Raw genomic sequence first — 13905 nt, 5'->3', positions numbered from 1 at the left:
CTACCAAATATGTTTATCTGGCTATCTCAGCCAGATAGTGGCTGAATATCTACCTTTAAGTAATTCACTGCATCTAGGATTCTACCTTCCACTCCCCATGAAACCTATGCTGGTCTTTTTTTTTCCCTCCCCAGGATCAGTTCCTGCTTTTTCCAACAAAATGTACACCAGCCATAAAAGGGCTCTTACATTTCCAAGAAAAAGCCCAGAAGCTATTTCAGTGTGATGGGATTTCATGGAATCCATGGCATACCACAGGCAAGGTATGAATTCCTGATGAGAAGTAGAGCTGGTTTAGAATTCTCATTTAGGGATTTCTATTTAATAAATCTGGTTAAAGAGACATGCATTAGTAATTCAGGATAATCACCTAAAAGGAATACAAATTTTCCTTGGCTTTCTGTTACCTGATTTGGTCATGCGGCTGCTTGGTTGGAAGTGGGGGCAAAGCAATGGAGAGAGGTTGTTTTAAGAAGTGTTTGTTTTCAAATATTAGCTTCTTGACAACAGTAATGTGTACCTCCAATACGTATCAAGGCCACACACACATCCCCGCATACCAAAATCAGAGTAGTGTGCGTGCATCCCCTAACTGATGCATGCACTGGACTTTTAAATTCACCTTTATTTGTATACTTTACTCCCAATGCAGCAAAGGGTTGTGTGCACAAAAAATGTACATGTAAATTTCATGCTTATAAAGGCATTAGCCATTAACCACCACCAACTCCCCCCAATGCAGAGAGGTATGCAAGCTTAACCCATGTATACTTAATGCTTGACATTTAACTCCAGCTGCAGGTTGCATAAAGTTCCTGGAGCCAGTGTTAATCTGTGAGACTGATCCATGGTGCAGGGGTCCTATAGTTGGGATTTATATGCAGACGACATGATTTATGCGCACACAAAATATTTTCTGTGCAGAAAACATTTTGTGTACCTTTAAATCATATTTTTACATAAGAACTGCTATACTGGGTCAAAGCAAGTGTCCATCAAGTCCAGTATCCTGTCTCCAGCAGTGGTCAATCCAGGTCACAAGTATCTGGTAGGGCCACAAATAGGAGATAGGTTCTATGCTGCTTACGCCCAAGGATAAACAGTGGCTTTCCCCATTGATGCTCCTTGTAACCTTTGGACAAGTCACTTTTCCTTCCATGGTCTCAGATACAAACATAACTTGTAAGCCCTCTAGGAACAGGGAAATGCCTACAGTACCTGAATGTGATCTGCTTTGAAATGCTGAAAAGCGGAATGTAAATAAGAAATTGAAATTGAAGTCTACCTGGTTAATAACAGTTTGTGGACTTTTCCTCCAGGAACTTGTCCAAAGTTTTTCTAAACCCAGCTACAATAGTTAATTTCCTTTACCTCATGCCCAGCATTGAATTTCAGAGCTTAATTGTGTGCTGAGTGAAAACAAAATACTTTGAATTGTTTTAAATGGAAAATCCCCTAGTCTTGGGGTCGATTTTAAAAGGATTGCACATGCGTCCATGTGCATGCAGTTCCCGGCGCGCACACATAGATGCAGTTATTTTATAACATGTGCGTGTCGGCACGGGCATGTTATAAAATATGGGTCCCGCACACACATGCGTGATGGGTTTTCATGTCCATGCGCGCATGTGTGGGCGCGTGGCCTGTTCCACGCATTGGGGGGGGTGGATTTTAGAAAAATATGTGCAGTGATGCAATTGGACCTCCCCCAGTTCCCTCCTAGTCCGCTCCAATTAATCAGCGGACTAGGAGGGAACTTTCCTACCCCTACCCCTATACCTTCTTCCCTCTTCCCTTCTCCTCCCCACCCCCTAAACCAACCCTAACTATCCCCAAGTTTTATATTTTGCTACTTACTGCTCCTCCAGAGCAGAAGTAATCTCTGTGTGCCAGCCAGCTGCCAGCAGGCTTTTCTCTGGGACAGTGTTGAATGGTGCTGTCCCAGACCATACCCCCACCCAGCCCATACCCCTGACCCGACCCTTTCTGTGGGCCTAGTACTTTGATGCATAATGGGGGTTACGCGCGTGGCTGCGCCATTTGTGAAACACGTGTAGCGAGCACAAGGCCCGGCCACGCGGGTAACCCCTGAAATTTTTGCATGCAGCCCTTTTAAAAATCTGGGCTTTAGTGGGCCCGATATTCAGAACTATCTGTATAGGTAACTTAGCCGGTTTTGCCCACATTTTTAGGTTAGCATGCTTTTTCTTCCACTCCCAATGCATTAGCAAACTGCATTGGGCGTTAAATCTTTTTTTAGTGCATGAGTAATGAAAACATGGGCATAAGTTCAGCGCACATATTTTACTCATGTTTTATTACATTGGGCCCGATTGGTAGCCTGCAGGAGGTCCGTTATGGCATTTCCATTTTCTATCAATCTACTAACGTTATTCATGTTTTGGATCCTTTACCTCACTCTGGTCATTTTCCCTTCAATCTCTGTTATTGCAAGATTTTCTTTACTATACTTTCTATTAATGGAGGCCTTTGTATGAAGCTGTGCTATTATAATGTACCCATTAAATAGCAAGCAATGTTCAAAGCTCCTATTGGGAAGCTAATATCACGTTATGATTAATTGAGAAAAGTAAAATAGAAGTTCATTATTTTCTGAGCACACATGCAGCAATTTAATTCACTTGAATGTAATTTAAAGCTTGTATAGTGAATGGACAGTTTTTGTACTGTTTTTTTTTTTTCTGTACAGTGCAGTCACAGAGTTGCTCAATGCTGCTGAGTTCCACGAATACTCTGGAGTAGAAAACAAAAATCAGCTACTGCAGTGTGGCACGAGATGCCAAAGCCTTACATTTACATTAAAAGAAAATTTAAAAAAACTAAGAAAAATTACACAAAGGTGAAAAAAGCAAAGCAGCCCTATGATCAGATAAAAAAAAAAAAAAAAAGCAAAACTTAAAATATCAAGATTCTCCTTTTTAAATACATTTCTGTTTCCCGTAGTGCCAGCTCAGGTGATGTCACTATGAAATAACAACTGAATCCACTGGAAAATTGAGTCTCTCAGCAACACATGCTAAATGGGTCAAATTGTCAAAGTCAGTGTGACTTTCTGCATTCGGCCAGGGAAATACCGCTCGGTCTAACACATATGGTGTCAGTTTGGGAATTTTTTTTTCGCTGCCTCACACAGAGAAAAATCCAAGCCTCCAGAAAGAAGGTTAAGCCACTGTTTTTAAACTGTGCACAAGAACCCTGGAAGGTGGAAGCTAAAGGGTATGGATTGGAGAGCTCACCGAAGCACAGCAGGGCTCTTAAACTAAGTCCAAGAGCACTGACAGATGGAGATTTGAAACTGCCTTTAAATTAGTGAGTGGTTTGTGGGGCCTGGAAGGTAGTCAGGATTAGGTTTGTTCTGAGGACTAAAGAGGCAAGTTCTGCCCCTGGTTTAGGGCTTGGGCTACGCAGTACAGTCTGCGCCAATGAGGCAGGATTTTTTTTAACCTTTTCCTTTTAAAAGTATAAATGTAGTTTTATGTGTCTAATTGGCTTTTTAGAAAATGTGCTGGCCTAGACGTGCACTTGTTAGAGCGGGTAAAAGTTGACATGCTGCTGCCCAGGGTGCATAATTGTATCTGCAGAGATGCCAGACGATATTCCAGTTTACAAGCATAACCAATTCCATAACCACTGGAAATGCAAATGTAGGGCAACCCCCAATTATTTCTACCTTTTTGTGAGCCTGAGGGCATATAGAGGACTCCGGGTGAGCGACCCCTGAGAAAACTATCATGGTTAGTAAGCTTAAGAAAAAAATGTTGTTTTCGTTTGCTGCTATATCACTAAAAGACCACAGGATGACATGTTGGATGTGTGAGTACTGTAAGATAGTTGATAATGTGTGATTTGGAAAAATGTATGTTTTATTAAACGTTTGGGCTTCTCTGATTGGTTGCTGAAAGAGAAGTGGGCAGTCTAAAGGGGGAAAGTGTTGGCCACATTTTGCCCTTTCTTCCCCTATCCTTGCCTGTATAGGGTGGGGATTAGGGACCTCTAGCTATGTGACTGACTGGTATACCTTTCAAAGGGAGTGGTTCTTCCTCTCAAGGGGAGAAGCCTGAGGCCAAGAGGACGTGGGAAGGAGCCAGCCCCCTTCATGGGGTTTGGACCGGAATGGAGAAGCATGAGATGGTGGCTGTGGAGTGGCAAGGAATGGGGTTTTTTTTCTCCCCTCAAGAGCAAGAAGGAGAAGGGCAAGAGCGGGGTGCGTTCACAAAACTGGGAATGCCCCAGGTGTCCTTTGATGTGCAGAGGTCCAGGGAACCAGCACAGGAGCTTATCTTGGCAGTGAAATGGAGAGGCTAGACGCCCGAGTGTGGGGTGATATCTTCCTCTTTCCGAGGAACTGCCCAAGAGTGGTGCATAGTAGGAGCACGAGAGGGGCGATTGAATGTGAAGGCATGCCCCAAAATGTCCTTGATGTGCAGTATGTGGGGAAGTCTGCACTAAGAGGGTGGTGATGTGGAGCGTGGTGAAAAGGTTCAAGATCACAGGAAGTGTGAATAATGCTATGGGAATTGTGATTACATTTTTGGTGCCCGTTAGATGAGAGTTTGGAAGACTAAGCAGTGTTTCCCTGGCTGAGAGAAAGAAAGCCACGCTGACTCTAGCCTTTCTGGGGCAGATAAAACCTTATTAAACAAACACAATACTTTACAATGGACTTCCCACCTTAGCAGTAGTCACTTACACACACAGGGACTGTAGACTGCCTTGCTTCTGGTCAGTGTACACTCACTCCCTTCTGGTTTGGACAGAGCATTTTATAGGAGCTGCCTTCCTCCTGGAGCCATACGGGCCTCCTGACACAGCTGGGCTTGCACTCTTATCCCAGCCCCAGCTGGGTCCTGCCCACAGAGCTATCTCCCTCTGTGAGATTTAAGGCGGACTGAGCACCATGCATGTACGGTTTGAGCATCACTACTTCTCCCTGGATCCCATCCAGGGAAGTACAACACATCTCATTCCTCTTCCTCTGGCCTCCCACCAGCTATGCTTGGGGACAGGGGTCTAGTGTCATGCTTACACCCACATATTAGGGTTATCCCAGACCACACTTTTAGTACCACCCACTGCAGTGCTCATCCAGCGTATGCCCACAGTCTTAACTGAGTCCATCTGCACCTCCGGGTTCCACTTCCACCCTAGCAGGACTCCTAGGACTGGCTGTGGGACTTGGGGTGAGTACTCTTCACTCATCTCTGCATTGACTTGTGTGTCCTCTGCACTGTCATGATCAGTGCCCTCTGGTGACTCTATCTCAGCTCGCGCTGACTTCTTGTCACTGCCATGCATTTGCTCCTCTGAGCTCCCTCTCCCTAGGGACTCCGCTGACTCCTCTTCAGTGTTTGGGCACCCTCCAGGGCAATGCTCCTTCCAAGGAGTGACTAGGTGTGTGCAAATGTTTTTTCATGTGAGCAACAATTTTTTTTAAACCTACAATTTTTGAGCACCAGATTTAGCACTGCATTTCTGTGTTTAGCACAAAGAAAAATGTATGTGAGCGACTGTGTAAAACCTGTGAGCAAAGCTCTGAAATGTATGAGCAATCATTCACATGCTCAGCTTAGAGGGAACATTTCTACAGGGCCTTCTTTAGGACCTCCTGTAGTGCCGAATTCAGGCCTCCTTGCAGCGCCCAGCTCAGGCGTTTCATTGCTGCATTCCTCAGGCCTCTCAATACTGCCTCCTTCTGGGCAGTCTATATTGCCCTTCCCAGAACTCTCTGTGACCCCTCTCTCTGTGTTCTTCACAGCCCCTTTCTCTGGGATTCCCACAGGAGCTGTTTCTTGGCTCATAATAGTGTTTGGGCACCCTGCAGGATCATCTTTAGGACCTCCTGTAGTGCTAGCCTCAGGCCTTCCTGTAGCACCCCTCTCAGGTTGTTGCCACAACTTAGCCAGCTCGCCGGACATCTCTGCCAGCTAGTTATCTAGCTCCTCCATGAACTGTTGGTTCTCCTTGTCCAGCCACTCTAGGCATTCACTCTCTTGCCTGGCCTGGACTCTCGGGAGTGGGTTCTCTTATTCCATTGCTCTGGCTGGCCTTTCCTGCTGCCAAACCTTGAGCCTCAGTTTCTTATTCTCACCCGGATCTTGAGACTGAGGAACTCCCACCACGCAGAAGTACAAGGCTATGCAGCCCTTTAACCACACTGGCTTCTCTTTCTTCTTTCACCTGCACTGTAGTATATCCACTAGATCCAGATCAAGGTTTTGGTAATTCTGCCAGGCCCCTAAGCAGCTGCTGTTTCACTCTAGGGCCATGCCCTGCTCCAGCCGCAGTGCACAACTGTTTTTCTTCTCTCTATTTTTTTCTTTTAAAAGGAAAAAAAAAAAGTTAAAAAAAATCCTGCCTCATTGGCAGCACAAGCCCTAAACTCCGGACAGAGCTTGCCTCTTTAGTCCTCAAAACAACCCTAATCCTGACTACCTTCCAGGCCCCACAAACCACTCACTAATTTAAAGGCAGTTTCAAATCTCTATCTGTCAATGCTCTTGTACTTAGTTTAAGAGCCTTGCTGTGCTTCAGTGAGCTCCCCAAACCATACTCTTTTGCTTCCACTTTCCAGTGTTCTTGTGCACAGTTTAAAAACAGTGGCTTAACCTTCTTTCTGGAGGCTTGGGTTTTTCTCTGTGTGAGGCTTAGTGAGAAAAATTCCCAACCTGACACCATATGTGTTTGACCGAGCGGTATTTCCCTGGCCGAATACAGAAAGACACACTGAGTCCAGACTTTCTGGTGCAGATAAAACTATTAAACAAACACAATATTTTACAATGAGCTTCCTACCTTAGCAGTAGTCAGACACACAGCATCTGTAGATTGCCTTGCTTCTGGTCAGTATATGCTCACTCACTCCCTTCTGGTTTGGACAGAGCACTTTACAGGAGCTGCCTTCTTCCTGGAGGCATAGGGGTCTCCTGAACACAGCTGGGCTTGCACTCTTGTCCCAGCCTCAGCTGGGTCCTGCTCACAGAGCTCTCTCCTTCTGTGGAATTTAAGGTGGACCAGGCCCCATGTCTGGTGCCACACAGGTTTAAAGGTGAAAAACAGGGTCACTCTGTCACAGAGAGCTTTGATATAGGTATGCTTGAACAACCCAGCCCTCCCTTAGGTCTGAGAGAAAGAAAAGACAGTGGAGAGAATAACAGGTTGACCCATCTGGTCAGCAGTAGTGGTAATTTTCACTGTTACAGAAGCCCATGATTTTCTGACTTGTTGGGTAACGGTGTTTTAGCATCTTCTCATCCACGTACATAATTTTGTTTGGTTTGATATTCCATAAAATAAAGTTTCTATTAGTTTGGAATTTGATACAATGTGTCAGTCTCCATTATTATGCTAGAGATTATGGTGGGAAAGGTCTGTCCTAACTGCACAAGTGAAATAGAGATGTGGTAAATCATGCTGTCTCCATCAAGTTCAACTTCACCAAAAATATGATTGACAAATTAGGCTTTCAGTTAGTCAGGTGAAGACAATTCCACTATTGAACAAATATTCTGACCCTTCTAACCTCTTGGGTTTTGATTGTTAGTCTGTCTACTTTCAACAACCATGAGTTCCTCTAAGCAGCTGCCTGAGCATTTGAAAATGAAAATAATTCACTCTTACAAAGCAGGAAAAGGCTATAAAAATAATCTCTAAATGCTTTCAGCTAGCAGGTTCAACTGTCAAAAACATTGTTGAGAAATAGAATTTACAAAGAATGTCAAGGCAAGGTTGGGAAGACCAAGAGAAATTGCTTGCAGAACAGTGATGTGCATTGCAGTTGACAGAAGAAAACCTTTTCCGTGATTTCTTCAGAAAAGTCATCATCTAAAGCAAGCAAAACAAAACTTTGTTAATCCTGAAACATTATGAAACAAAGTGCTTTTGACTGATGAAATGAAAATAGAACTATTCTGCAACAACTATATAAGCTACTTTAGTCACTTCCATTTCTTAATAGTGTTTTCAATAGTTGAAACTGCTAGCTGGAAGCATTTAGAGATTTTTTATAGTCTGCTTTGTAAGAGCATTATCAAATGCCCAAACAGTAGCGTAGAGAAGCCCATAGTTTATTGAAAGTAGACCGAAAACAATCACAACCTGTGAGGAAAGTAGGGTCAGAGTATTTGTTTAACAGTGGAATTGTCTTCACCTAATTGAAGGTCTAATGAGTCAATCAACATTTTGGACTTTATTAACAATTTTTTAAAAAGTAGTAATGAATTTAACTGAAGGGTATCATTGTTTTATTATTTTCAGCCTGTTAGAATCAGCAAATAAATAGTAATTTTGTATTAAAAATTGCAGAAAGATGTCATGTTTGTCTTTGTAATGTGTCAAAGCTTTGACAGCAGAACATAACAATTTGATCAGGACTGCCAAATCTTTTGGATACAGCAGTAAATATCATATAAGAAACAAACCATTTTTAGTGGAGCAGAACAGCTCATGATATGAGGCTCCAAGAAGGTTGATCAGGAGTAATGTCAAAATGGGTGGTAGATGCATGGATCAGCCTCCCAGGGGAGACAAAAATAATAATGGAATTCAAGAAAGCATGGGATAAATACAGAGGATGCTTAATTGCACAGAAATGAAAAAAAAAAAAAGAAACAGAAGTCAACTGGTATCTATGACATTGAACCAGGAAATAAATGGACAGACTGGATGAGCCATAGGGCCCTTTTCTGCCATTAGATTCTGTTTTAATGATCTGTAATCCTGAACTGCTTGATCCCTGGCACAGAAAACTGGCTAATATCCAGCACATCTCTCTAACTCAGACTTCTGTTGTGAGAATGTTGTGCATACTATCAAAATTCTTGTCTAGAAAAGCAAAGAGAGCCAATAATATTTGCACACACCAATAAATGATAACAGGGGTTGGAGAAGACTATAGATATAAGGAGATCAATCTGAATATATGCCAACTTCTTTCAGGATAGCAATGACAAAAAATGCCCATCTGGTTGGACGCGACATGATGACAGCTGCTATTTTTTGATCACCAAACAGAAAGTCAACTGGAATACAGCAGCTCGAACATGCCGTGAACAGTAAGCAAACAATTTAACCGTCTTCCAGCACCTCCTTCTCCTGTAGGAATGTAAGCTTCTAAATTCTTTCCACATTACTTCTTAATATTTTGTTAGAAAATCCTACCCCAAAGGGAACAAAACAACCATGGTAAGGCTTTACTGCTCAAGTGACGACAGCACAAGCAGTACCGTACAGAATCTTGTTTGATCGCTTCCGAGTAGTGTTAGATAATCCATCAGTAAATTCAAACGTTGCATGAAATAAAAAAATGAGAATTACTATGGCTTGTTCTTTTGTTCAGAATTAACATGAATTAGTTTTTATTTTATTGATCAACCAATATAAACATGTATAATATTTCAATTAGCATTTAAATCCCAAAGTTACAGGGTAGCAAATTCTTATTCTATTATAAACTGTTCTAATGCCTCTGTTCATTTAAATTTATTGTAATCTCTCTTGAGGCCAACTTTGGGAAATGGTGGAAAATCCAGTGTTCACAAATAATAATACATAAATAGCATTGATTAGAAGTTGTTAACCAATCAGATTGATGGTAAGGATTTAGCATCTCTCATTGACGAACAAGAGTCCTAAACTTAGCTTTCATCGCAGGCCGGGGCAGGTTGTCAATATCTAGAATGGGATATGAGAGTACAGGTATCCAAGAGATGTACCCAAATGCAATTTTGTGTGTCTGCTCTATTTCATTGTTTTGGGTTTTTTTTTAGTCATATCCTACCATAGGATTGAGTTCAGAGAACCAATATTCTAACACCAAAATGCTGTCACTTTTCCAAACATTTATCATCAGTTTTCCAGCAATTGTTAACAGGCTGTAGTAATCAGTGCTGTAGCAGCTAACCCCTCAGTCCACACACTGTGTGTGTGGGGTGGGTGGAACCCACAATTACAGGGGCTAAGAAGGTACATAGGAGCAATGAGGCTCTAGATCAGGCATAGAAAGATTTCAGAAGCTTGATTCTTGGCAAGCAAGACTGGGAAATGACGGGATTCATAATTAGGCAAGTGTTATGTTTGGCTGATTACAGAATGGACCCATGACTAGCCGCCCTTTCTTTCAGCCCCAAGCCACAGTGGGGAACCATTGACACCATGCCAGGCCCCTGAATGAGGACAGCAGGCTGCCCTGCCCAACCAGGCCCAGCATGCTGTGCTAGGCACGTTGCTGCCAGCTGATGGGGCCATCCCATGGCGCGTGCATGCTCAACTCTCAAGCATTTAAAGGATTAGAGGTCAGAAAATCCACCGCATTGCCCTCTGATGAGATCACGGGCCTCCAGTATATAAAGCCTGCCCAGACTTTTCTCAGACACCTCAAAAATAGATTGATTCCTTGGAGTAGCAGTTTGTCTCTGCGTTCTTGGCTCCTGACCACTGACTATATGTTCCTGGTTCTGCTGTTTATCATCTGAGTTCCTGTGTCTGTTCCTGGTCCTTCTGCAAGTCTGGTCTTCTCCTGAGTTGTGTCTTCGTGGTCCCTTGTCTGTCTCAGCATCCAGCCTGTCCTGTTGTTCTACCTTGCCTTGCCCACAGATTGGACTCCTGGCTTTGACTTCTTTTCGGACTCTTGAATCTGTCTTCAGTTGGATTCCTAGCTTGACTTTGGTTTGTTCTTCGATGCTATTTGACCACTGCCTGCTCATCATCTTGCTAGAACTTTGCCTGCCCAGACCTCTGCTCGGACCTCAACACTGCACAAACTCTGCTTGCCCTTGACCACAGCCTGTACTTCTCCACTTCACTCCTGCTGGCCTGCAATATCTCCCATGATGGATCCACCTCTCCACAGAGGCCCCAGCCTAAACCCAACCAGCTCCGGCACCCAAGGGCTCAGCCTAAGGGAAACGAGGGCTGGTATTGGTGAAGTTCCTGTTGGGCCTCTGCTCAGCCTGCCAACAGTGGGTCCCGCAGGGTGCCTTCCTGTGAGTTGTGCCAACCTAACCTCGGTCCAAGGGTCCAGTTCCGCAACAGATTGCAACAGTGAATTTCTAGGGCCTCGAGGCCATTCCTGGCATGGCACAGAAGATCCAACAGCAGCAGCAATTCCTTGACTTTCTGGTGGGCTCCATGGAGCGGCTTAGCACCTTCCTAGTTACAACAGCAGTTTCGGCTGCTCTTCCACCTCCTGCAGTGCCTCCAGTTCCCCCAGCTGCACCCAAGATATGGCTACCAGTTCCTCCCTGGTATGTGAGAGACACAAAGCAGTGCCATGGGTTCCTGAATCAATGCTTTATGCATTTCTCCCTTCAGCTGGCACTGTTCCTCAGTGACTCAGTTAAGAACATCTTCATGCTCTCACTTTTGGATGGGAAAGCCTTGGCCTGGGCCTCTCCGTTGTAGGAGAATGAGGATCCCCTTCTGCAGGATCTACAACAGTTTGTTAAGGCCTTCAAGCTCGTGTTTGATGAACTTGGCCGACCAGCTACTGTGGGTTCGGACCTCCTACACTTCCGACAGGACAATCTGCCCTTAGTGGATTACACTATTGAGTTTCGGACCATGGCTACAGAATTGGGTTAGAGAGAGGACAGCCTCCATAGCATCTTCTTGGAGGGACTGTCCTCCCAGGTGAAGGATGAACTCACCTCCCATGAACTTCCTGAGACTATGCTCTCATCAACCTGGCTGGCAGAATTGATCACCACTTCCAGCAATGGGTCCGGGAGTTGTGTCCTCCACATTGATACATTGTTCTGCCTCCATCCTTCTAACGTCTCGTCTCTCCCGTACCGGCAATGTCTTCTGTTTCAGGATGGTCAAAGGAGTCTATGCGACTAGGACAAAGATGTCTCTCTCCTGAGGAGAGATTCTGCGGCCAACAACTGGGTTTCTGCTTTTACTGTGCCGGACCGGGCACCGGGTGGCACACTGTCCTGTGAAGCCAGGAAACTAGCAAGCCTAGGATCTAATGGGGAGGTTATCTTTGGCTTTACAACTCCAGCTCCTCAATTAACTCTTCCAGTGGCCATTTCAGTCAATGGTCACGAGTTTCCCACCTTAGTGCTAGTTGACTCAGGCACCGGGGGAAGGTTTATAATGAAAGCCCTCATGGACCATCTGTGGTTTCAGTAGTCTCTAGGGAGATGCCCCTTGTCATCTCCTCCATTCATGGAGAGCCGCTGCCCGGCTGAATTACCTTACCTACGGCATCCTTACACCTCCACAACAGTGTTTTGCATGTAGAGACTATCATCATCCATGTCATCGACAAGGCGGTACACCCCATTGTGTTGGAGCTACCCTGGTTACAACTCCACTCTCCTCACTTTGACTGGGGCTCACTACAGCTGGTGAGCTGGGGGACCCATTACCACAACTCTTGCCTGCAAAATGTTGAGCGTCTACCAAGTCTGCCCCAGGAATGACCAGGGTAGGACTGCCTCCTCAGTACACTGAGTATGCCGATGTGTTTTCCAAGAAAAAGGCGGAGAAATTATCTTCCCACAGAGCATATGACTGTGCCATCAATCTACTACCTGATGCCAAGCCAGGACTGGGGTTTCATTAGGCCCTCCAATGCTCCTGCCAGGGTGGGTTTCTTCTTCGTGTCCAAGAAAGATGGCTCCTTACACCCATGTATTGACTACCGGGGGCTGAACGCTATAACAAAGAAGGACTGATACCCTCTGGCACTCATTTCTGAGCTTTTTCATTGCCTCCAGGAGTCTAGAGTGCTTACGAAGCTGGATCTCCTTGAGGCTTACAACCTAATTCGGAGCAAACAGGGGAATGAATGGAAGACGGCATTCAATATGCGGGACAGACACTATGAATATCTGGTGCTGCCCTTTGGCCTATGCAACACCCCTGCAGTATTCCAGAAAATGATGAACAAAATCTTTAGAGACCTCCTGTATATCTGTATTGTGGTATACCTTGATGATACCCTTATCTTCTCAAAGGACCTCATGTCTCACTGGCAGGACATACGTAGAGTCCTCCAGAGGCTACAGGCAAATAAATTGTATGCGAAGCTGTTAAAATGCCTCTTCTAGAGAGAGATCCTACCCTTTCTGGCTACATAGTTTCCAGCAGGGGGTTCCATATGGCTCTGGCCAAGATCAAGTGCATCCAAGACTGGCCGCAACCCTCCAGTCTTTGCACCCTGCAAATATTCTTGGGCTTTGCAAACTACTACTGGCATTTTATCCCTAATTACTCGCAGATTGGGGCTCTACTCTGTTATGACCGTCGGCTGCATGCAGCCACAGATGACCCAACTTACGTCATGTCATGCCCTGCTCTTCACTTCGGGTGAACTCGTGGCTGTGGCTAGCTGCTATCACCACGTATCTCCTGGCTCCCAAGACTCCACATGGTGTCTGGGACGCCGCCGAACTACATGCTGACTCTGGACCTTCCTAGGCGCGCGCGCCACCAGGTCTCCCTTTAAAGGCCCAATGGTGGGAACTGCAGGGGCGTCCCCGGCTGATGATATCACAAGCCTGAGTAAAAGAGACCACATCACGGAAACCTTAAGAGAATTACACTGGTTACCCATTGAACAAAGAATACAATACAAAACTTTATGCACCATTCATAAACTGATACACGACGAAAAAGCAGAGTGGCTGAACACAGCCCTCCGCTTACATACCCCACACAGAAACCTAAGGTCAGCAAACAAAGCACTGCTAACTATACCATCAGTCAAAACAGCCAGATTAACACAAGTAAGGGACAGGGCCCTATCACTAGCAGGACCGATAATATGGAACACCATGCCGGTAGAAATCAGATTGGAAAGAGACATCAAAACATTCAGAAAAAATTTAAAAACATGGCTATTTAAGCAAGCATACCACAAAGAGAATCAAGAGTAGAACC

General features: G+C 44.7%; 1 protein-coding gene across 1 annotated transcript in view; it reads left to right on the top strand.

The window, feature by feature from the left end:
• Nucleotides 1–13905, top strand: part of FREM1 (FRAS1 related extracellular matrix 1) — a 303886-nt gene that overhangs the window by 264751 nt on the left and 25230 nt on the right. Inside the window, exons 33-34 of the mRNA XM_029605792.1 lie at nucleotides 135–263; nucleotides 8956–9071. Of these exons, the coding sequence (XP_029461652.1) occupies nucleotides 135–263; nucleotides 8956–9071 (245 nt within the window). The remainder of the gene's footprint in view (nucleotides 1–134; nucleotides 264–8955; nucleotides 9072–13905) is intronic.

This window comes from Rhinatrema bivittatum, chromosome 1 (genome assembly GCF_901001135.1).
Source record: "Rhinatrema bivittatum chromosome 1, aRhiBiv1.1, whole genome shotgun sequence".
Lineage (NCBI taxonomy): Eukaryota > Metazoa > Chordata > Amphibia > Gymnophiona > Rhinatrematidae > Rhinatrema > Rhinatrema bivittatum.
This window is presented reverse-complemented; position numbering and strand designations above follow the sequence as displayed.